The 24140-nt window shown below is 47.0% G+C and overlaps 1 protein-coding gene across 1 annotated transcript in view; it reads right to left on the bottom strand.

Moving 5' to 3' along the window:
• Positions 1-283: 283 nt before the first annotated feature.
• Positions 284-24140, bottom strand: part of rab4b (RAB4B, member RAS oncogene family) — a 56245-nt gene continuing 32388 nt past the window's right edge. The window contains exons 3-8 of the mRNA XM_080218141.1: positions 23932-24046; positions 20455-20517; positions 10782-10936; positions 6563-6658; positions 2693-2853; positions 284-1475 (exon numbers count right to left, since the gene is read on the bottom strand). Coding sequence (XP_080074267.1) covers positions 2738-2853; positions 6563-6658; positions 10782-10936; positions 20455-20517; positions 23932-24046 — 545 coding nt within the window. The 3' untranslated portion in view covers positions 284-1475; positions 2693-2737. The remainder of the gene's footprint in view (positions 1476-2692; positions 2854-6562; positions 6659-10781; positions 10937-20454; positions 20518-23931; positions 24047-24140) is intronic.

Raw genomic sequence — 24140 nt, 5'->3', positions numbered from 1 at the left:
AGAGAGACAGGGAGGGGAGGGAGGGAGGGGGAGAGAGACAGGGAGGGGAGGGAGGGAGGGAGGGAGGGAGAGAGACAGGGAGGGGAGGGAGAGAGACAGGGAGGGGAGGGAGAGACAGAGAGAGAGAGAGAGAGAGAGGGAGGGAGGAGGAGGAGACAGAGAGAGAGAGGGAGGGAGGGGGAAGGGAGAGCCAGAGGGAGGGGGAAGGAGAGACGGACAGAGAGAGAGGGAAGGAGAGACAGAAAGAGGGAGAGGGAGGGAGGGAGGGAGGGGGAGAGGGGGGGGGAGAGAGAGAGAGAGAGAGAGAGAGAAAGGGGAGGTGGGGAGGATGTTGACGTACGAGGTACAACAGATCCAAGAACAAAGCCAGGCGTGCCCACCTGCACCACCTGAAACGATAATATTCTGGTGTGGACAGAAACATAACTTTCCCTCCCGAAAACTTTTAGCTTAATCACTTAGGCTGGGCAAAAGCGACCCTTTCGCTGTCAGTCAGTGAAGCTCTTGGCACTCGGTCAATGCTCCAACTTGCAACGACACAGGGAGGATGTACAGACTTAATAAATAGCTGCAGGCACCCTTTTAAAAAGCACCAAGAATTTCCCAGTAAATGTTCCACCCCACCCCTCTAAGGGGGGGACAGCAAAGAGATTCACCCCCAATAAACCCAGAGGGGTAAAGTGCCGAGGATGGGGATGTGGGAGAGTCAATTGGAATCTAAGACTGATAGATTATTGACGGGCGAGGAATATGGAATGAGTTTGCAGTACAGGCCAGCCAAGACAGGGAGGTGAGCGACGCAGGTTGAAGTCAAGCAGATTGGATGAAAAACCGGAATAGTGCTTTTGGCGGGCCAACACTTTTGACGCAGAGACCAGTCACCAAGTGCGAAAATGAAGTGTCAAACTGGGGATGGACTGGGACCAAGTGGACATGTACTCGATTGTAAGAAAGTTAAATAAAACGATACATCAAGCCATGAGTAAGTTGTGTTTTATGGGGAAGGGCATGTCTCTCTATATATACATATGGGCCAATCTGAATGACAAATAACTCAAAATGGCAGCGGTGAACACAGTGTATTGCACGGAGTCGGCCAATAAGGTACGAGTCAAATAATATCACTTCACTAAAATAAAAATTACAAGCCCAATGGCAGAGAATTTCACAAACCATCCCGTGCCCCCTTTCAATATTGGTGTTTAAAAAGCAGATTTTTTTTTCCCTCCTCTCTTTGCACCCTGTGGAGTTGTGTGGCTAGGAGGCCAACCAAAAGGGATACAGTTATAGAAAACATTGGAATTGTAAGGATTGCTCACTAAACAGGCAGATGACACACAGTAAACTGTACAGGTGGGAGCTCTGGGTCAGTGGACCTTGAAGAAAGGCACCAGCCCTCGGAAAATAATCAACTAAGGCTAGCACTTCACCCTTCGGTCCGAAGGTTTCCATCAAACTGATCGACTTGTAAAGCACTGCGGAAACAGAAGGAAAAGCAGAGGTCAAACGTGTTGTCAGATAAGGGGGATGTCTTCCTTTCTAAAGATTATTAGTGTCACAGGTAAGCTCACATTAACACCACAGTGAAGTTACTGTGAAAATCCCTGGTCACCACACTCGGGCGCCTGTTCGAGGACACTGAGGGGGAATTTAGCACGGCCAATGCACCTAACCAGCCCTTGTATTTTACCCTAGCTAATCCCCTTAACACTAAGGGGCAATTTGGCCTGGCCAATCCACCCAACCTGCACATCTTTGGACTGTGGGAGGAAACCCACGCAGACATGGGATGAATATACAGACTGCACAGACAGTGGCCCGAAGTTGCAATCGAACCCGGGTCTCTGGCGCTGTAAGGTAGCAGCGCTAAACACTGTGCCACCGTGCCATCCCCATTTCCCAAGTGTTTTACAGCTCATATAACACTTCTGAAATGTCAGTTATAACAGGCTCCCTCTACACTGTCCCCATCAAACACTCCCAGAACAGGTACAGCACGGGGTTAGGTACAGAGTAAAGCTCCCTCTACACTGTCCCCATCAAACAGTCCCAGTACAGCATGGGGTTAGGTACAAAGTAAAGCTATATTAGTCATGGCTATGCCTCAGCCACAGCTTCAGAACAAGTCATTTTTCAAAATTTTCATTTTAGTGGAAAATTGTCTACTTCCTCATCAGCAGGTAGAGGCTGTGTTATCGAATATTTATACATCATTTTTAATATCCCCAACCCTGCCTACATCCGACTCCAGACCTTCAGCAGTGTGGTTGACTCTGAAATGGCCAAGCAAATGCAACTAGGAATGGGCAATCAATGGTGGTCCAGCCAGCAACACCCACATCCCACAAAGAAATAAATATTTCTTTTTGGCCTGTAACTTTCAAGCTTCCACTACTCAGAGACAAGCAGCGTTCTGGACTTTGTCCCCGTATGGCAAAATTTTAACTTCAAGGTTACACCCTCTTGTCCTGGACTCTCATCAGGGGAAATAGTTTCCTTCCATCCACCCCATCATTTAACTCATTTAAAACCCACTCAGTCCTTTGTCTTCTATACTCACGGGAATGCAAGCTTAGCCTGTACAATTTTAACTCGTAAGTAAATCCCATCAGCCCACTGGCAGCCAATCCCATTCTGGGTGCACTGTCTCAAAGTGGAGAACTCCCCCCTCCTGAACGCCTGTCACCCTTACCTTCTTTGTTGTGAGCTCTGCAGCATCAAGTCCCTGCCACCGTGCCTAGCAGTTGCATTGCTGTTTGTTTTGTGTCTGCATACCCCTTGGTTGGCGCAGCTGACGTAACGAGGCATCACCGTACTGGATTCCTGAGCCCATTCGCTCGGGGTCTAGCTCACCTGCAGGTTTGCAAAATAAATTTTAAAAAAGGGAGAGATGGATTGTCCCTTCTGCCTGCCCCGTTAGAAAGCTAGGGTGCTACACTGTACACGCAATGTGGGAAAGAGAATCCATTAAGATTAATGGGATAACTTGGCCCAAGCGCAGAAACAGACAGCCATAAGGTTAAGGCAAGTGTGACAAACAGGTCAGCCAACACAACAGAATCATAGAATCCCTACAGTACAGAAGGAGACCATTCAGCCCATCGAGCCTGCACTGACAACAATCCCACCCAGGGTGTCCCATCCATTTTTCTCCCCCACTCCTCCTCCAACACCTTCATTTTAGTTTCTCTGCCGTTTGGTCATTCACACCCTTTATTCTCTCTGTGGACTGCCATTAGCAGCCTTTTTCCCTGGTTCTGTGGCTATGACTCATCTTTTATTCCCTCACCCTGCAGTATAAATACCTCTCACTTTAGTTTTGACAAAGAGTCATCTAGACTCAAAACATCAGCCCTTTTCTCTCCTTACAGATGCTACCAGACCTGCTGAGATTTTCCAGCATTCTTTCTTTTGATTTCGGGTTCCAGCATCCGCAGTAATTTGGTTTTAGTCCCACCCAGGCCCTATCCCTGTAACCCCATGTGTTTATCCTGCTCATTCCCCCTAACACTAAGGGACAATTTTTTTTTAAGCATGGCCAATCCACCTAGCCTGCACATAGAATCCCTACAGTGCAGAAGGAGGCCATTTGGCCCATAGAGCCTGCATCAACAACAATCCCACCCAGACCCTATATGCACCGCTGATCTCTGACATTTTTAAGGGGCATCTTGACAAATACATGAATAGGACTGGAACTGAGGGATATGGCACCCTGGAAGGGTAGGGGGTTTTAGTTCAGATGGGCAGCATGATCGGTGCAGGCTTGGAAGGCCGAAGGGCCTGTTCCTGTGCTGTAATTTTCCTTGTTCTAGGGTTAATTTATGGCCAATCAACCTAACCCGCACATCTTTGGACTGCGGGAGGAAAACCAAGCAGACATGGGGAGAACGTGCAGACTCCACACAGACAATGACCCAAGCTGGGAATCAAACCCAGATCCCTGGCGCTGTGAGGCAGCAGTGCTAACCACGGTGCCTCGTTAGCTCACACAAATCCACATGAGCTCAACTCCCACTAGCTCTACGGAGTTGGCTATTTTCAGACAAAGGGAATGGTGACGTTGCTCCCCTGGTCACAGGGATTCTTGGTTAGAAAGGGGCACTCTCATTCCTGAATGCTGTTCTTGTTGGGGACATGCGGATGCTAGACGCAGACAATCAGGCTATTTCTGATATGTGCCCTTATTACCCTCTGTACCAGCTCGCACTGCACAGAGCAACAAGTGAAGAATGGTGACCTGGTGAGGGGAATTTGCACTTTCAAGACAGAAGTTGGAGGAGGCAGAAGAGGCTGGGAGTGCACAGCAGAATAAACAGAACAAGCCGCTTTTTAAACCCATCAAAATCAATCTCGGCAGCTGGACAACAGGTCCATATAGGTAAACACCTTGGCAAACCCATCATTATCACCTCAGCGTCCTGAGAAATGCCCAGAAACGCAGAGGGCTCCTAATTCTGCCCAAAAAAACTGCCCACAATAAAACAGATGGAATACTTCACTGGAATACTCTCTATGAACGGGATGCTTTATTTGTATAGCACGCAAGAAACAATACTTTTCACCGTATACTAATACGTGGGGCTGCATGGTGGCACAGTAGTTGACACTGCTGCCTCACAGCGCCAGGGACCTGGGTTTGATTCCCAGCTTGGGTCAGTGTCTGTGTGGAGTTTGCGTGTTCTCCCTGTGTCTGCATGGGTTTCCTCAGGTGCTCCAGTTTCCTTCCAGAGTCCAAAGATGTGCAGGTTAGGTGGACTGGCCACTCTAAATTGCCCCTTAGTGTCAGTGGGGCTAGCTAAGGTAAATGCTTGGGGTTATGGGAATGTGGAGATAGGGCCTTGGTGGGATTGTGGTCGGTGCAGACTCGATGGGCCAAATGGCCTCCTTCTGCACTGTAGAATTCGAGGTGACAATAATAAATCAAATATTAATTTCGGAAAACATGAAAGGATAGCTATATTACATCTTCCCAACTCAGAATCGGCAACTTCCACTTATGTTGCACCTTCAATCCAACAAACTGCACATTATAGGGTAGTTGCAAACAAAATTTGACCTTGAGCCACATACAGACACTAGAGCAGGTGACTAAATGTTTGGTCAATGGTAGACTTTAAGGGCAATCTTAGGACAGGAAGGTTCAGCAAAGTGTAGGGAGGGAGTTTTCGAAGTTTAGAACCTTAAGGCTGAAGACACAGATAATCACTGAAACACGACAGTGCAGGAGGCCATTCGGCCCATCGAGTCTGCACCGACAACAGTTTCATCCAGGTCCTATCTGCATAACTCCACAGTTACCTCATTAACCCTCCTAATCTACACACCCCGGGACACTAAGCATGGCCAATGCACCTAATCCACACATCTTTGGGGAGGGAGGAAACTGGAGCACCCAGAGAAAACCCATGCAGACATGGGGAGAACGTGCAGACTCAACACAGACAGTGACCCGAGGCCAGGAATCGAACTGGCTGGGTTACTAGGGAGTGGAACCAAGAGAGAAAACGAGAGAGGCCAGAATTAGAGGAGGGCACAGAAGGGTTTGAACGCAAGGATGAGAATATTAAATTTGAGCCTGGATTGGGACGTCAGTGAGCACAAAGGTGAAGAGCGCTTGGTGCGAGTTAGGATATGAACAGGCCTTTAGATGAGTCCACATTTATGCAAGATGGAAGATGAAAAGCAAAGTAAAGTTTATTTATTAGCCACAATTAAGGCTTACATTAACACTGTGATGAAGTTATTGTGAAATTCCCCAAGTCACCACACCCTGGCACCTGTTCCGGTTAATGTACTCTAACCAGCAAGTCTTTCAGACTGTGGGAGGAAACCGGAGCACCCGGAGGAAACCTACGCGACACGGGGAGAACGTGCAGACTCCACACAGGCAGTAACCCAAGCCGGGAATCGAACCCGAGTCCCTGGGGCTGTGAAGTAGCAGTGCTAACTACTGTGCTGTCAGGAAAATGCAGCACTGAAATCTATTTCGCATGAATGCGACGTGAAGCATACATGGCAGCCATTTTGCCATGACACAAATATACAACAACACTGGGATTCATGAACGGCTAATACAGTTTGCCCTTGGCTTGAGAGGGCAGCGACGCACCAAGTGCCCCCCCCACTCTGTTTTGAAATACATGAGATCTTTTAGCAGTCACCTCAGTGAGGAGACACAGCTAAGAGTTCTGTCACAGAAAAGTAACTGAAGCCCTTGGGTACACAAGATCTGGAATGGTCAGGTGCAGAGGGATGGGGTGGGGAAGAAGGGTGACTCAGCTGGGGGTGATGGACACAACATGGGCAGTCGAAGACATTACAATTGCTACCCTGCAGGACCATGTCCATCTAGATATCAGGTGTCACTTGACTATCGACTTGTCAACACTTGGAACTGGGCCCAACAAGTAAAGAACAACCACTTTTGGGTAACTAAAGATTTCAATTGCTCTTGGAACCTCCTCATCAGCAAAGCTAAGGGAGGAGGGTGTGGAGAGAGTGTGATAACTGTGACTTGTCAGCAGGTGAAAGATAATGTAATAAATGATTTGGTTTTTACCTGATTCGATTTTATTTAAAATGGTCCTAGCACACTTCAGAAATGCTTCTTCCACATTTTCTCCAGTCAGCGCACTGGTCTCCAGAAACATCAGCTCTGTGCCGGAAAAACCAAAAGAGCTCGTGAACCATTTCACACTCTCACACTTTCACCAGGCTCACAGCATGCACCACTAGGGTCCTCAAGAGTCGCAAGGCCCGGACAGGGAAACAATTCGCATAACACTCCCACACTCGCTATTGGCACCTCATTGACCTGGGGCTTACAGCTGCTCTTGCCTCACTGATCTTGGGGGGTTACGGCTGCCTTTGCACAAGGCAATGCTGCACTGATCTTGGGGCTAACAGCTGCCTCTGCATAGGTCAACATGTTCAGTTCTTGCCTGTCATGCATTCTGGTGGCTGGCTTGCTCAGGAATGCCCAAGTTGCAGCCTCCACTATTAGCTAAGATTCTTACAGATAGGAAGCAGCCATTTAGCCAATCATGCGAGCGCTGGGCTTTGAAAGCACCACCCAATCCATCCGCACTCTTCCTACTCTCTCCCCATAGCCCTGCATAATTAACCCCTTGCACATCTGCACTTCCCACTGCCTCGGAAAGTAGCCAGCATAATTAAGGATCCCATGCACCCCGGACGTTCTCTCTTCCACCTTCTTCTGTCAGGGAAAAGATAAAAGTCTGAGGTCACGTATCAACCGACTCAAGAACAGCTTCTTCCTGCTGCTGTCAGATTTTGAATGGACCTACCTTGCATTAAGTTGATTTTTCTCTACACCCTAGCTATGACTGTAACACTACATTCTGCACTCTCTCCTTTCCTTCTCTATGAATGGTACACTTTGTCTGTGCAAGAAACAATACTTTTCACTTTATAAGAACATAAGAAATAGGAGCAGGAGTAGGCCATCTAGCCCTTCGAGCCTGCCCCGCCATTCAGTAAGACCATGGCTGATCTGTCGTGGCTCAGTTCCACATTCCCACCCTCTCCCCATAACCCTTAATCCCCTCTCTTATCAAAAACCCATCAACCCGCGTCTTGAAAATATTTAGCGAGGTAGCCTCCACCACTTCAACGGGCAGAGAATTCCAGAGATTCACCACCCTTTGAGTGAAGAAGTTCTTCCTCAACTCCGTTCTAAGCCGCCCCCCCCTTTATCTTGAGGCTGTGCCCCCTAGTCCTACTGTCCTTTCTGAGCGGGAAGAGTCTCTCCACCTCTATCCTTTCCATCCCATTCATCATCTTATATGTCTCAATGAGATCTCCCCTCATTCTTCTAAACTCTAACGAGTACAAGCCTAGTTTATTCAGCCGCTCCTCATAGCTCAACCCCGGCATCAGCCTAGTAAACCTCCTCTGCACTCCCTCCAAGGCCAAAATATCCTTGCGTAAGTATGGCGCCCAAAACTGCACACAGTACTCCAGCTGCGGCCTCACCAATGCCCTATATAGCCGCAGCAAAAATCTCAGCAGGTCTAGCAGCATCTGTAAACAGCTAACGTTTTGAGTCCAGCCGACCCTTTGTTAAAGTGCTTTTAACTTTCTAGTTTCAGTGCAATTCAGATTGGTTGACTATTTGCTTGCTGACATCACTGTTGCTGCACACCAAGACACCTGCCTTGATTTAAACTGCTGTCTGGAATTCCCATCGCAGAGATCACTAGATCTTTGTGGCAGTTTTCTTTGAGCTTAGCAGTGACAGCCTTCACTCTAGGCTTTCACCGTTTGTTCAGGTTGACAGAAAAATATATTTGAAGAGGTACGCTGACCATTATTCCTTCTTCATCAAATGCCAACAGAAACAAATAAATTGGTCATTCCTCTCATCTGAATCGTTTTGGGACTTGGTTGTAGTATTTTCTCACCTTAGAATAGCAAATGCACTGAATAAGTAATTCTGAAGGATTTCAGAAATTCTTAAGGACATGAAAAATTGCAACATCTAAAGGCAAGTTCTGTCTTTGTTCATGTTGTTATTCAAATAGAGGAGTAGGTGCTGGTTTTGAAACCTGACCCCTATTACATATAGATTTGGTTTGAAAAGATGATGGTATTTCAAAGGCTGCCACAATGCACTCCCTTCATAGCCTGGTCACCAGTGGGATACCGAAATAAACCAAATAAGTTGGTAAGACCTGGGTTCAATTCCTATTCTGTACTAAATTAATCAGTACTGGCTCGTTTGACAAACCATAGAATAAGAATGTGAGGGAGAAGAGAGAAATCAGCAAAGGTTTTAGGCTGTATTTCAGCATCCCTGTTGAAAACTGCACCAAATACACTGTTGTCACTCATTGTCTAGGTTCATACTTCCATACAAAGGAGAAACCAAAGCCTCCAGGAAAGGAGTGCTTAGGACAGAAAATAATAGGGTAGTTGAGAAATATAAAATGAAAATACAAGACATTAACATGATGACAAATTAAAAAACATAAACAAATAGGAATAAACACTCCACATTGGAAAGAATCAAGAAGCTGGCAGGAGGAAACCGTGTTGAGGGTGAACTACTTTGCAATCAGACATCAACTCTTTTCTGAAAAAGGTTTCAAATTTTTTTTCCCTGATAAAATGGACTTAACAAGTAACCAACTCACTAACCATGAGGTAGATTTTTAAAAAAGAATAATTGGACTTTATGAAATCGGAGAAAGTTATTGAACCTCCATAACCTACACTAGCTCATTAAAGTTTGAACACTATTCATCATCCACATACTTACAATTATTTTCTTTTTGAAATACTTATCCTCTTTTTACATCAAAGTGATTATGAAATCTGCTTCAAATGTTAACAGTTCTTGGCAGGCCATTCTATATCCTAAGAACCTTCTGAAACTGTTCTGTTTATCCCAATACGTGACAATAATAAATCAAATCCCATTCTCTTTCAGGCAGTGCGTTGCAGCTGGTGAATGGCCCTGGGATTGAGGGAAACACGAATGGGCTTGGTGGCCAGGTGCAGGGTTGGGGGGCAGTACGGTGGCACAGTGGTTCGCACTGCTGCCTCACAGCGCCAGGGACCCTGGTTCGATTCCTGGCTTGGGTGATTGAGTGGAGTTCTGCACATTCTCCCTGTGTCTGCACAGATTTACTCCAGATCCTCTGATTTCCTCCCACAGTCCAAAGATGTACGGGTTAGGTGGATTGGCCATGCTAAATTGCCCCTTAGTGTCAGAGGGGCCAGCTAGGGTAAACGTATGGGGTTATGGGGATAGAGCCTGGGTGGGATTGCTGTTGGTGCAGACTTGATGGCCCGAATGGCCTCTTTCTGCGCTGTAGGATTCTGTGTGTTCTCTGTGGTGCAGTGAAGGGTTTCAAAGAGCATAAGGTCACAGGTACTATATCACATGGAGTTTGGCTGATATTAACTGGGGTGCCAAAAAAAAACAATGCTTCTGTCCCTGGGTTAGTGAAGAGCAAAAAACACAAGACAGGGTCCGGGACTTCTGATCATTTATTTGCTTCTTTTGATCGCTTTTCTGATTAGGATTTTCCAGCACTCCCAACATTCCTTCCCTGCTCTGAGCCAGGCCAAGGACTGAGATCATAGAATCCTACAGTGCAGAAGGAGGCCATTTGGCCAATCACGTCTGCACCGACCACAATTGCATCCAGGGCCTATCTCCATAACCACACGCATTTACCCTGGCTAGTCCCCCTGACACCAAGGGTCAATTTAGCATGGCCAATGCACCTAACCCGCACATCTTTCAGACTGGGAGGGGAAAGCCACGCAGACATGGGAAGAACATGCAAACTTCACACAGTCACCCAAGGCCAGTATTGAACCCAGGACCCTGGCGCTGAGGCAGCAGTGGTAACCACCATGCCACCCTTGTTTTCAGAGAAGTGCAAAAACATCCATCAGGGTTACTACTACTGATCACCAGTGTGGGAAAACTGGACATTTGAGTGAGAATGAGATCAGGATAGGCAGTGAAGCCCTCGGTGGTCAAACAGCATGCTTATGTACAACGTTTGATTCACAAAGAATGACCCTGGGGTGAGGTAGTCTTCAGGAGGGGCAATGATCAAGGGGATAGGACTAAACTTGATGCTTACAGAAACCTCAACTCTCTGAACAGGTTCCCCCCGGATGGCAATCTTAGCTGGCTCAAGGTCAAACCCTACAACTGCCCAATGGTAGGTCAAAAACCTTTCCTCAGAGCAGCAAATGCTCAGCTTGGTAGGGTAACAATTGAACGGGTGAACAGTTACCATTTTCTTGTGCAAAGCGCGATGCCTCCAAGAACGTGACCTCTCGATCTGCATCCAAATCCTTCTTGTTCCCGCAGAGAATAATGACGATATTGGGACTGGCAAGTGTCCGGGCATCCGTCAGCCAGTTTGTAAGTGCGTTGTATGTTTCACGGCTTCACAGGGTAAGACAAAAAAAAAGACATCAGTTACATTTTTTTTTGGTTGGGTAAGGTTCTGAAGGATACTTGAACCAAGGGGCAGCATGGTGGCACAATGGTTAGCACTGCTGCCTCAGTGCCAGGATCCAGGTCAATTCCCAGCTTGGGTCAATGTCTGTGTGGAGTTTGCATGTTCTCCCCGTGTCTGCGTGGGTTTCCTCCCACAGTTCTAAAGACGTGCTGGTTAGATGGATTGGCTGTGCTAAAACCTGTGTACCCGAAAGGCATCAGAATGTGGCAACTAGAGGATTTTCACACTAACACTGCAATGAAGTTAATGTAAGCCTATAAATAAATAAACCTTTAAACTTTACATAAGGTGGGTGGATGGATATGAGAGGTAAATCAGGATATACTAGCCTAGAAACAAGTCACCTGGCTCAACCCCATCTCAACTGATGCAATCTATGAGCAGCATGACGGCATTTACGGGGGGGCAGGGTGACACAGTGAGTTAGCACTGCTGCCTCACAGCACCAGGGTCCCCAGTTCAATTCCAGCCTCGGGCCACTGTCTGTGCAGAGTTTGCATATTCTCCCCGTGTCTGCTTGGGTTTTCTCCAGGTGCTCTGGTTTCCTCCCACAGCCTGAAGATGTGCGGGTTAGGTGGGTTGGCCGGGCTAAACTGACTAGTGTTAGTGGGATGTGTAAGATAAATGTGGGGATAAGATGGGATTGTGATCGGTACAAACTTGATGGACCAAGTGGCTTCCTTCTGCACTGTAGGGATTCTAAGAAGAAATGAAAAGGGGTTGAATGGCCTCCCTCTGCTCTTATATTCTATATTACAACCAGCCTGTCGCTGATGTGAAGATTCCTTCATTTTCCTCTCACACGGCGCTCTCTCGGAATCATATTGGTTAACTCCAGCAGTTCAGGAAGGTTAGTGCAGACAGGAAGCCAACTGGTATACCTTGCTGACCTTCCTATCAAAACCCACCAACACACCAGACAACCTTTCCACAGCTTTATCTCCATTCTCCTATCAGGAAGTCTGCTCCCCATGCAGACTATTGTGCTGCACTGGCCAATTCATTTAGCAAAAGTAACAACTCTGCTTACAGTGCAGGAGGCCATTTGGCCCATCAAGTCTGCACTGACCACAATCCCACCCTATTCCTGTAACCCTACATATTTATGATGTGGAGATGACAGCGTTGGACTGGGGTGGGCACAGTAAGAAGTCTCACAACACCAGGTTCAAGTCCAACAGGTTTATTTGGTAGCATGAGCTTTCGGAGCTTTCTTCACCTGATGAAGGAGCAGCGCTCTGAAAGCTTGCGCTACCAAATAAACCTGTTGGATTTGAACTTGGTGTTGTTAGACTGTGCCCACGTATTTACCCTGCTAATCCCCAACACTAGGGTCAATTTAGCATGGCCAATCAACCTAACCTGCATACCTTTTGGACTGCAGGAGGAAACCGGAGCACCCGGAGGAAACCCACGCAGACACAGGGAAAACGTGCAGAATCCGCACAGGCAGTAACCCGAGGCCAGAGTTGAAACTGGGTCCCTGGCACCATGACACAGCAGTGCTTGCCACTGTGCCAACGTGCCGTTCAGTATGGATGAATCTGAAGTGCCTGAGGTTTTTAAAATCTTTATCTCATCATTTAATGCAATAAATCAGCCCCCCTCCAGTCCCTGAACCTTCTCTGCACCGCACCCAGGGCTAGGATGATCTCAAGAGTGCTAAAGGCAAATTACTGCAGATGCCGGAATCTGAAACAAAAACTGAAAATGCTGGAAAAACACAGCAGGTCTGCCAGCATCTGTGGAGAGAGAGAGAATAGAGCCAACGTTTCGAGCGTGAAGACCCTTCATCAGAGCATCAATTCTGGTGAAAGGTTATCCAGACTCGAAATGTGCCTCTATTCTCTCTCCACAGATGCTGTCAGACCTGCTGAGATTTTCCAGCATTTTCTGTTTTTGACTCAGGATGGCTTGGGTGAGCAGAACTAAACACAGGACTCCGGATAAGGCATCAACAAAATAGTACAGCGTCTCAGTATGACTGCCTCAGACTTGTAGTCAAACAAAAATATCTCAGAATGCTCCATTACCTTGAAGGCGCTGTACAAGTTGATGAGATGCAACTTGATTGGCAACTGGACTGATGGGAAAGGAAAAAACAGTTCAACTAGAAACACCATGGGTTAAAGAAAACTTAAGAAAAGGGTAGAGGAGAAGACAAAAATGGCAATGATTTGAGAATGGCCACCTTTGTAAAGCAGACTGGGAAAGAAACGTACTTTCCTTTGCATTTTATCATGAATCAGAGAGAAAAGCTGGAAAGACTCAGGTCAGAGAGAGAAAGGCAGCTTGTACTTTAAAATCAGTGGTCAGAATATTAATTCTCTCTCTCCTCAAAGTGATGGCTTGTCGCTCTAGGAGTGTGATTCTTACTTTGGGTGTTTTTATTCCTTCATGGGAAGTGGGTGTCGCTGGCTGGGCCCACATTTATTGCCCATCCCCGAGGACATTTAAGAGTCAACCACATTGCTGTGGCTCTGGAGTCACATGTAGGCCCTGGGTAAGGACAGCAGATTTCCTTCCCTAAAGGACATTAGTGAACCAGATGGGTTTTTGAGGTCAGCACAGTGGTCAGCGTGGCTGCCTCACAGCGCCAGGGACCCAGGATCCGAGGGCATAGCCTCAGAGTAAAGGGGTGATCCTTTGGAACTGAGGAGGAATTTCTTCAGCCAGAGGGTGGTGAATCTGTGGAATTCATTGCCACAGAGGCGGCCGGATCATTGAGTGCACTTAACACAAAGACAGATAATAAGAAATAAGAAATAGGAGCAGGAGTAGGCCATCTGGCCCTTCGCGCCTGCCCCGCCATTCAATAAGATCATGGCTGATCTGTCGTGGCTCAGTTCCACTTTCCCGCCCTCTCCCCATAACCCTTAATCCCCTCTCTTATCAAAAACCCATCAACCCGCTTCTTAAAAATATTTAGCGAGGCAACCTCCACCACTTCAACGGGCAGAGAATTCCAGAGATTCACCACCCTTTGAGTGAAGAAGTTCCTCCTCAACTCCGTTCTAAACCGCCCCCCCTTTATCTTGAGGCTGTGCCCCCTAGTCCTACTGTCTTTTTTGAGCGGGAAGAGTCTCTCCACCTCTATCCTATCCATCCCATTCATCATCTTATACGTCTCAATGAGATCTCCCCTCATTCTTCTAAACTCTAACGAGTACAAGCCTAGTTTATTCAGCCTCTCCTCATAGCTCAACCCCCTCAACTCCGGTATCAGCCTAGTAAACCTCCTCTGCACTCCCTCCAAGGCCAAAATATCCTTGCGCAGGTGCGGCGCCCAAAACTGCACACAGTACTCCAGCTGCGGCCTCACTAATGCCCTATACAGCTGCAGCAAGACCTCCCTACTTTTATATTCAATCCCCCTCGCTATGAAGGCCAGCATCCCATTCGCCTTCCTGACCACCTGCTGCACCTGCAGGCTGGGTTTTTGCGACTCATGCACAAGGACCCCGAGGTCCCTCTGCACTGTCGCCTGCTGCAGTTTTTCGCCACGTAAGTAATAGTCCTTCCTACCATTCTTCCTACCAAAGTGGACCACCTCACACTTGCCAACATTAAATTCCATTTGCCATTTCCTGGCCCATTCGCCCAGCCTATCTAGATCCTTCTGCAGACTCTCCACACCCTCCGCACAATTTGCCTTTCCCCCAATCTTGGTGTCATCAGCAAATTTCGACACCCTACACTCGGTTCCCTCCTCCAGATCATCTATAGGTTCTTGATGGGTAAGGGAGTCAAAAATTATGGGAAAATGTGGTTGAGAAACATATCAGCCATGATCGAATGGCAGAGCAGACTTGATGGGCTGAATACTGCTCCTGTACCTTATGGTCCTATACGCTGCGCGGCTCGAGAGCTTCCAACAATTCTGTTTATATTCCATATTTCTAGAAGCCACAGTATTATGTCTTCAGCATACTTCTAGCTATTCACATTCTGTTTCTGTATTTAATAATTTGAAGACCCCCTGTGCGCACAGTAGCAGAATAATTGAGGAGGAGGAACAAATTCAGTGAGCTGGAGATGTTACCACTAAGTCTGTCACAGGGACTGCAATGTACTGGTGTGTGTGGGGACAGGAAGAGTGCCTATTTTTAAAACCAGTGTACACCACTTACATTACCACCTCCAGAATACCTGAAGCAGAATACAATCCGTTAACAAAGACACTCAGGAGGCTAAGGAAATTTGTCACGTCTGTAATGACTCTCATCAATTTTTATAGATGCACCAGAGAAAGTATCTATCTGGTTGTATCACAGCTTGGTACGGCTCCTGCTCTTGCTCTGACCAAGACTGCAAGCAACTACAAAGGGTTGTGAATATACACAATCCATCACGCAAACTAGCCTCCCATCCATTGACTCTGTCTACACTTCCCGCTGCCTCAGAAAAGCAGCCAGCGTAATCAAGGACCCCACACACCCAGACATTCTCTCTTCCACCTTCTTCTGTTAGGAAAAAGGATACAAAAGTCTGAGATCATGTGGACTCCAGACCAGCTTCTTTCCTGCTGCCATGACACTTCTGAATGGACCTACCATACATTCAGCTGATCTTTCTAAAGTAAAGTTTATTATCAAAGTAAGGCTTACATTAACACTGCAATGACGTTATTGCCTAAGTCCCCTAGTCGCCACATTCTGCTGCCTGTTCGGGTCAATGCCCCTAAACAGTATGTCTTACAGACTGTTGGGGTGGGGGGGGAAATCGGAACACCTGGAGGAAACCCACACAGACACGGGGAGAACATGCAGACTCCACACAAGCCGGGAATTGAACTTGGGCCTGAGGCAGCAGTGCTAACCATTGTGCCGCTTCCAACTCTACACCCTTGCTGTGACTGTAACACTACACATTCTGCACTCTTCTTTCCTTCTCCCCTATGTACTCTATAAACGGTACGCTTTGTCTGTATAGCGCACAAGAATCAATTCTTTTCATTCCAATATCCCAGTACGTGACAATAATAAATCAAATCAACAGCACGTCACAGGAAAATCTAGACACTTGTTTTAAAGATATGATTATAGACAGATAGAATAGAGTGGTTTAAAAACTGGTGCTAGGCAGCCGAGACATTAAAATTGGTTGTTTAGCTGCTGTCAAAATACAATTCAGAGATTTTCCAGTTTCTAAGAGAAAGGGAGGTTTTTTGACATGCGTCATCAAGATACAGTTTGTGCTAAGGGACAGAGATAATTGAACATTGATTCTTTAAAAGAACAATGAACACTTTTCACTGCAAACTGTGCCTCAGGCATCAAGAGTAATTGCAAAGAATAAACAAAACTAAAAATGACTGAAAGGGCACAGTGCATCCTCTTATCTGCTTCCATTTTACAAATCATTCATAGCTTAAAGTTAAAGTTTCACGTTTATTTATTAGTGTCACAAGTCAGCTTCCATTAACTCGGCAATGAAGTTACTGTGAAAATCCCCTAGTCACCACACTCTGGGTACACTGAGGGAGAATTTAGCACTGCCAACCAGCACGTTTTTCCTACTCTGGGAGGAAACCAGAGCACCCGGAGGAAACCCATGGAGAGGATGTGCAGACTTCACACAGACAGTGACCCAAGCTGGGGATGGAACCCGAGTCCCTGGTGCTGTGAGGCAACAGTGCTGATCACTGTCACTAAATGCCTCATTATGAAGGTGACCCGCAAAACTGCCTTTGGAACTTCACTCAGGAATCCACAATGACTGATGAGGTTTATTTATTTCCCTCCGTTGCGCTGCCTATTGCCTGTTAGGCAAACAAATGGAGGGGCTCTGTGCGGTCTTTCAGAGGTTCATCAACAAACAGGTTGTTGACAGGACTGAACAAACAGGACCTTTTACAGTTTTGGAGAAGTTCATAGAGAATCATAGACGCATAAAAGGTAAGAGCAGGAAGAGCCCATTTGGCCCTTCGAGCCTGCTCCACCATTCATCACGATTATGGCCGATCATCCAACTCAATAGCTTCATCCTGCTTTCTCCCCATAACCTTTGATCCCATTTGTCCCAAGTGCTATATCCAGCCGCCTCTTGAATACATTCAATGTTTTGGCACCAACTGCTTCCTGTGGTAATGAATTCCACAGGCTCATCACTCTTTGGGTGAAGAAATGTCTCACCTCCGTCCTAAATAGTCTACCCTGAATCCTCAGAGTGTGACCGTCCTTCCTATAACAACACTTTCTAGTTCTGTTAGAATCTTATAAGTCTCAATCCCCCCTCATTCAGCTGAACTCCAGCTGAAACAATCAGCGAGTCAACCCCTTCTCATACAACAGTCACACCATCCCCAGAATCAAATACTGAACCGCTAGCAGAGAAGATTTAAGTTTATTTTATTAGTCACAAGTAAGGGTTACATTATCACTGCACTGAAGTTACTGTGAAATTCCCCTAGTTGCCACACTCTGGTGCCTGTTCGGGTCAATGTATCTAATCAGCACGCCTTTCAGACAGTGGGAGGAAACTGGAGCACCAGGAGGAAACTACTCACGTAGACACAGAGAGAATGTGCAGACTCCGCACAGACAGTGACCCAAGCTGGGAATCAAATCAGGATCCCTGGCGCTGTGAGGCAGCAGTGCTAACCACTGTGCCACTCCAAGGTTTGGGGGGGCAGGGGGAGGGTGATGGAAGGGGAGGAGAGGGGGGAGAGAGAGAGAGAGAGAGAGAAAAGAGTGTGGGGTTCAAGTGTAAACCTGAATTTTAACATGTCAACTGTGTCATTCTGAGCTAGGTAACGCTGCAGCAAAGCAGCTAGTGACTGTCAAGGCAGCCATTAGAGGTGGTGAACAAAGGTATCACACGAGAGGCATTATTAAGCCTGACAGCGAATTAGTGTAGTACATTTTTCCTGTCACATGCTGGTACTGATACAAGTGACAAGGAGATCTGTATGCTGGTCTTTTTTCCCTCACAAGCACTCTCACTTTCTCTCCATAGGATTTCCCTAAGCTCTGGGGGCAACTCTTTCTCGATCCCGGCTGCAGTTTATTTGATTTGGCTGTGGTCAGGATTCCCTCCTACTCAGCTTTGCTGTCTACAGAGTGGTGCCTAAGAGCCCCGAGCTACTCACTCAGCAACATGCTTTGCCCAGATTATTTTGCAAGGTATGTGAGAAGGGTTTCCTACTTTCTGGATTATGCTGCGGTTACTGGGTCTATTTTGCGTTAACACATCACAACGTGTGAAAAAAACAACCATCTCACTAGTTTCCATGGCATGTGAATCGAGTGAAGCACAATGGCAGACGTGTAACATTGCCAAGCTCGTGTGAAAAGCACAATTATAAGCCCGGGCAGTAACTGGAAAGAGCAAAATACTTCTACAGAAAAGAGTGTTTTTGCCAATATAAAATTAACAGGAAAAATACAGATGGCAACTAAAGAACAGAAAATCATTGCACTTGAGCCCAATCGAGTCCGACTCGACGCCCGCGCACACCAACACACGCACGTTGTTGGAACAGAACAGACTGCAAATAACAGAGGCAACTCTGAACACGAGTTGCCACTTCCTGAACTTATTTTTATTCTTTCATGGCATGTAGGCATTGCTGGTGGGCCAGCATCTACTGCCCATCCCTAACTGCCCAGGGGCATTTAAGAGTCAACCACATTGCTGTGGTTCTGGAGTCACATGTAGGCCAGACCAGGTAAGGACAGCAGTTTTCCTTCCCTAAAAGGACTTCAGTGAACCAGATGGATTTTTCCAACAATTGACAATGGTTTCATGGTCGTCAGTAGATTCTTCACTCCAAATAATTTTATTGAATTCAAATTCCATCACCTGGTCTGACAGGACAGACCAGATGGCAGATTTCCTTCCCTGAAGGACATTAGTGAGCCAGATGGGCTTTTATGTCAATGATTCAGACTTTTAATTCTAGATGTTTTACTGAGTTTAAATTCCAATATCCACTGTGGTGGGATTCAAACCTAGGTCACCATTACCCAGGCTCTCTGAATTGGTAGTCCAGCAACAACACCACTGCACACCACCATCTTACCAATCTTAGCCAGGGCAGCAGCACCAACCATATTTGAGGATAAGCCCAGAACAGGGCATGTTCAGTCACCAACTCCAAACTCAACTGCATGGTGGTAAAGATCATGCAGGAGCAACATTCCTTTCACATTAATCCCATCAATGAGGGCTGGATTGAGCTGGTAGGCTACAGGCCTTAAGCTGTCCTTTACTTGTACTGTCTGAAACCTCCTGATGAAATTGTGGGTTTCTTCCGGGTGCTCCGGTTTCCTCCCACAGTCCGAGAAACATGCTGGTTAGGGCACTGGCTGTGCTAAATTCTCATTCAGTGTACCCGAACGGGAGTGTGGCGACTAGGAGATTTTCACAGTAACCTCATTGCGATGCTAATGTAAGCCTTACTTGTGACACTAATAAATACACTTAACCACAGAAAACACAGCAGAGTGAGAGGTCATTCAATCCAACTGGCTTATGTTGACACTTAGTCTGCTCACAAGCCTCCTTCATCTTAAAAATAAAGTAAAAGTGTATTTTAACATAAGATGACTTATGTTAACACTGCAATGAAGTTACTGCTAAATTCCGCTTGTTGCTATACTCCAGCATCTGTTTGGGTCAGCTAACCAGCACGTCTTTCAGAATGTGGGAGGAAACGCACGCAGATGCGAGGAGAACGTGCAGACTCCGCACAGGCACTGACCCAAGCTTGGAATTGAACCCAGGTCCCTGACGCTGTGAGGCAGCAGTGCTAACTACTCTGCCGCCTCACCTTACTTCATTCCAGCCCATCACATGTCCTCCTATCTCTATGTAGCACAGTGGTTAGCACTGCTGCCTCAGAGAGCCAGATTAATTCCTGGCTTGGGTCACTGTCTGTGTGGAGTTGACACATTCCCCCCATGTCTGTGTGGGTTTCCTCTGGGTGCTCCAGTTTCCTCCCTCAGCCCAAAAATACGCTGGTTAGGTGCACTAGCCATGCTAAATTGCTTCTTGGTATTGGGGGATGTCAGGAGTATTAGCAGGGTAAATATTAGGGTGGGGGGGTTTGTTATGGGGATAGGGCTTGTGGTCGGTACAGACTTGATGTCCGAGTGGCCTCCTTCTGCGCTGTAGGGATTCTATGATCCTCTTTCTCCCACATCCAGCTCGAAATCACTGTCCGGTGAGTCTCGCTAATAAACTCTTTCATGGAATGTCAGTTGAAGACAGAGTTGGCCTTTGCTGTGATGTGGACAAACACACTGATGACACTGACCCCCTTATAGAATGGGCAGTTAAGCAGGGCATTGCCACTGCTCAAATGCACGACAACAGCAGTGAGGAAGGGGTTAAGTTATGTGCCTGAGAGATCATAAAATTGTGCATCTGCGTCACTCCCAGGATCAGCTAAAAGACAAACAGTTTAATCTGTGAATATGTAATTGGCGGCAAAACGTACCTTGTGATGTCGTATACCAAAAGTGCGCCTGCTGCTCCCCTATAGTAACTCCTAGTTACTGATCTGAAAGAGACAGGACAGAGATTAGGCAATGCAACCCAAAGCCTGAATTAGTAAGTGTTCAACACTGTGTAGCACTGAATCGCGCAGAGACAATCTCAGAGCCCATCCTGGGTCTGTGCTGCAGACAGTGCAGCAATAAGGACACTATAACTGGCATGGATTAGGTAGGATAGTATTGTAACATCCATTGCGCCTTCCCACAGAGCATCAGACAAGGAACACAGCTCTGATCACATGGCCCACTGACTGCATCAGCTCAATACTTAATCATAGAATCCCCACAGTGCAGGAGGCCTTTCGGTCCATTTAGTTTGCACCAGCCACAACCACATCCAGACCCAATCCCCGTAATCCCACATATTTAACCTGCTAGCCCCCCCGACACTAAAGAGACAATTTACCATGACCAATCCACCTAACCCGCACATCTTTGGACTGTGAGAATAAACCAGAGAACCTGAAGACATGGGGAGAACTCCAAAATACGCAGACGTGGGGAGAAGTCCGTGCAGACGTTCACCAGAGGCCGGAATCGAACCCGGGTCCCCAGCACTGAAAGGCAGCAGTGCTAACCACTGTGCCATCGTGCCACCCACTGACAGAAGTGTAGCAAAAGAGAGCTTTACATCATGGAAGCAGGCCCTTCGGCCCAACTTGTCCATGCTGCCCTTATTTTTTTAAGCCCCTAAGATAATCCTAATTGTCTGCACTTGGCCCATATCTGTCTATGCTCATCTTACCCATGTAACTATCTAAATGCTTTTTAAAAGATAAAATTGTATTCGCCTCTACTACTACCTCCGGCAGCTTGTTCCAGACACTCACGACCCTTTGTGTGAAAAAACTGCCCCTCTGGACTCTCCCCTCTCAGCTTAAACCTATGCCCTCTAGTTTTAGACTCCCCTACCTTTGGGAAAAAATATTGACTATCTACCTTGTCTATGCCCCTTGCCTAAGATGATTGCACTCCTGGAACCATATGCCACCAAGAAGGCACCACGTTTAGGTGGAGGGGGCACACAATGGAAAAATAGCAATGAGTATAACTCAGTGATGGCAGTCTCTGATTTGGTGGAGGGGGACAAGTAAGAATTTGTGCCGAATCGGCTCGACCCAAATCGGCATTGATCATGATTAACACTAGATGCGAACTCTGCTGCTTTTGGTGTGGACAATGCATCTGAAATAGTTCCATGTGGCAAGTTTGCTGTCAGGCGCCGAGATGTCAAACACTGACAGTTACTCTTGAAGGCTGGCGCGACTCCCGGGGGAAATAAATTTTTGTCAGCGTATTCCAGCGACTTAGTGCTTTTGAGAGAAATCCAAGGCAATCAGTTATTCCGTCAATCACTCGGTCCATCAATTGAGTTCAGAAAAGCAAGGGCAATGTATGTAGGATAACAGTGCTTACACTGACCAAGAAAAACATAGAAGATAGGAGCAGGAAGCAGCCATTCAGCCCTTCGAGCCTGCTCTATCCATCACCATTATGGCTGATCGTCCAACTCAATAGCCTAACCCTGCTTTCTCCCCATAACTTTAGATCCCATTTGCCCCAAGTGCTATATTCAGCTGCCTCTTGAATACATTCAATGTTTTGGCATCAACTACTTCCTGTTGTAATGAAATTCACAGGCTCACCACTCTGGGTGAAGAAATGTCTCCTCACCTCCGTCCTAAAATGGGCTACCTTGAATCCTCAGACTGTGACCCCTGGTTCTGGACTACCCCACCATCGGGAACATCCTCTCTGCATCTACCCAGTCTAGTCCTGTTAGAATTTTATACTTCTCTATGAGGTTCTTTGCACCCCCCCCCCCCTCATTGGTCTAAAACACCCAGAAAGATATCAGAGGTGGAATTCATTAGGCCCCATTCATTTACCCCCTCCTTTCAGGACAGCGACATCTGGTACAATGCCCTTTAAAAGGACTATTCTTGGTGAATGATGGAAGAGGGAGCCATTCCAATGGGTTATTTGATCATGGGCTTTGACCATTGCAAGCACCACAGCCAAACTCAATCATCTCCATCACCCCAACATTCAGATGCAGTATTTCCAGAAAGGGGTCATCAGATCCAGCACGAGGAAAGGGGACTTTTCCATCATTCGTCAAGCATGGCACCCGACCATTAATCGGCACAGCCTAGATCAGGAATTGAACTTGGGGCACTCCTGATAGCTCTGGTTTGCCAGGCCTCAGTGCTGTGCCTCTCTGAAGAAGAGAGGTTTGAGATACGTTAAAATTGCAAAGTTTATTTATTAGTGTCACAAGTGGGCTTACATTGACACTGCAGCGAAGTTACTGTGAAATTCCCCTAGTCGCCACACTCCGGTGCCTGTTCAGCTACACTGAGGGAGAATTTAGCACAGCCAATGCACCTAACCAGCATGTCTTTGGACTGTGGGAGGAAACCGGAGCACCTGGAGGAAACCCACGCAGACAAATGGAGAGCGTACAAACTCCATAAGACAGCCAACCAAGGTTGGAATTGAACCAGAGTCCATGGCACCGTGAGGCAGCAGTGCTAACCCAATGGGCAGTGTGCAAAGAGCTCTGATGCAGGGTCATCCAGACTTGAAACATTGGCTCTATTCTCTCATCACAGATGCTTTCAGTCCTGCTGAGTTTCTCCAGCATTTCCAGATTTTGTCCGATACACCATCTGCAGTATTTTGCCTTTATCTTATTATTGAAGGTGAATGGAGCAGGGCAGAGCAGGGCGGGGCGGGGCAGGGCAGGGGCTGAAGCACTGGCTTCTGAGTGTGACTTCATACTCGGGGGCGATACTGAGCCCCCACAGATTGAGGGAGCAGAAACATCGCCATCAACTTGGGTTGATTCAAAGGCCTGCTGCACTTCCCCACAGCATCAACAGTCAGATAAAAGCAACAATTCTACTTCCCCCAATAGACCAAAAAAAGGGAGCGGCACAGTGGTTAGAACTGTTACCTCACAGCGCCAGGGACCAGGATTCGATTCCCGGCTTGGGTAACTGTTTGCGTAGAGTTTGCATATTCTCCCCGTGTCTGCGTGGGTTTCTTTCGGGTGCTCCTGTTTCCTCCCACGCTCCAAAGGTGTGTTCGTTAGGTGCCTTGGCCATGCTAAATGTGCAGGTTAGGTTAATTGGCCATGCTAAATTGCCCTTTAGTGTGCTGGGATGCGTAGGCTGGAGGGATTAGCGGGGTAAATATGTCAGATTATGGGGATAGGACCTGGGTGGGATTGTTGTCAGTGAAGAATTGATGGGCCGAACAGCCTCCTTCAACACTGTAAGGTTTCTATGATTCTATGAACAGAAGACAACATAACAAAAGGGCGCAAAGTCGGGACTGCTCAGATTGCCTTACTGGTGACAGTTCTTTACTCTGGTATCCAGAAACGGAAATACAGCGGTACCTATGTGGCTCACCTGAAGCGTTCCTGTCCTGCTGTGTCCCAGATCTGTAGTTTAACCGTCTTGCCGCCTACATTAACTACCTTCGATCCAAACTCAACGCCGATCGTGTGGTTAGAATCCTGTTTGACTGCAGACACAGAGGATTGCCATGGTTACCGAAGGAGCTGATTAAAGCCAAGCAAAGATATAAAGTACGACACTTCCACCAACCGTTTAGCAGT

Source organism: Carcharhinus amblyrhynchos, unplaced genomic scaffold (genome assembly GCF_965287045.1).
Source record: "Carcharhinus amblyrhynchos unplaced genomic scaffold, sCarAmb.v2.hapA scaffold_37, whole genome shotgun sequence".
Lineage (NCBI taxonomy): Eukaryota > Metazoa > Chordata > Chondrichthyes > Carcharhiniformes > Carcharhinidae > Carcharhinus > Carcharhinus amblyrhynchos.
This window is presented reverse-complemented; position numbering and strand designations above follow the sequence as displayed.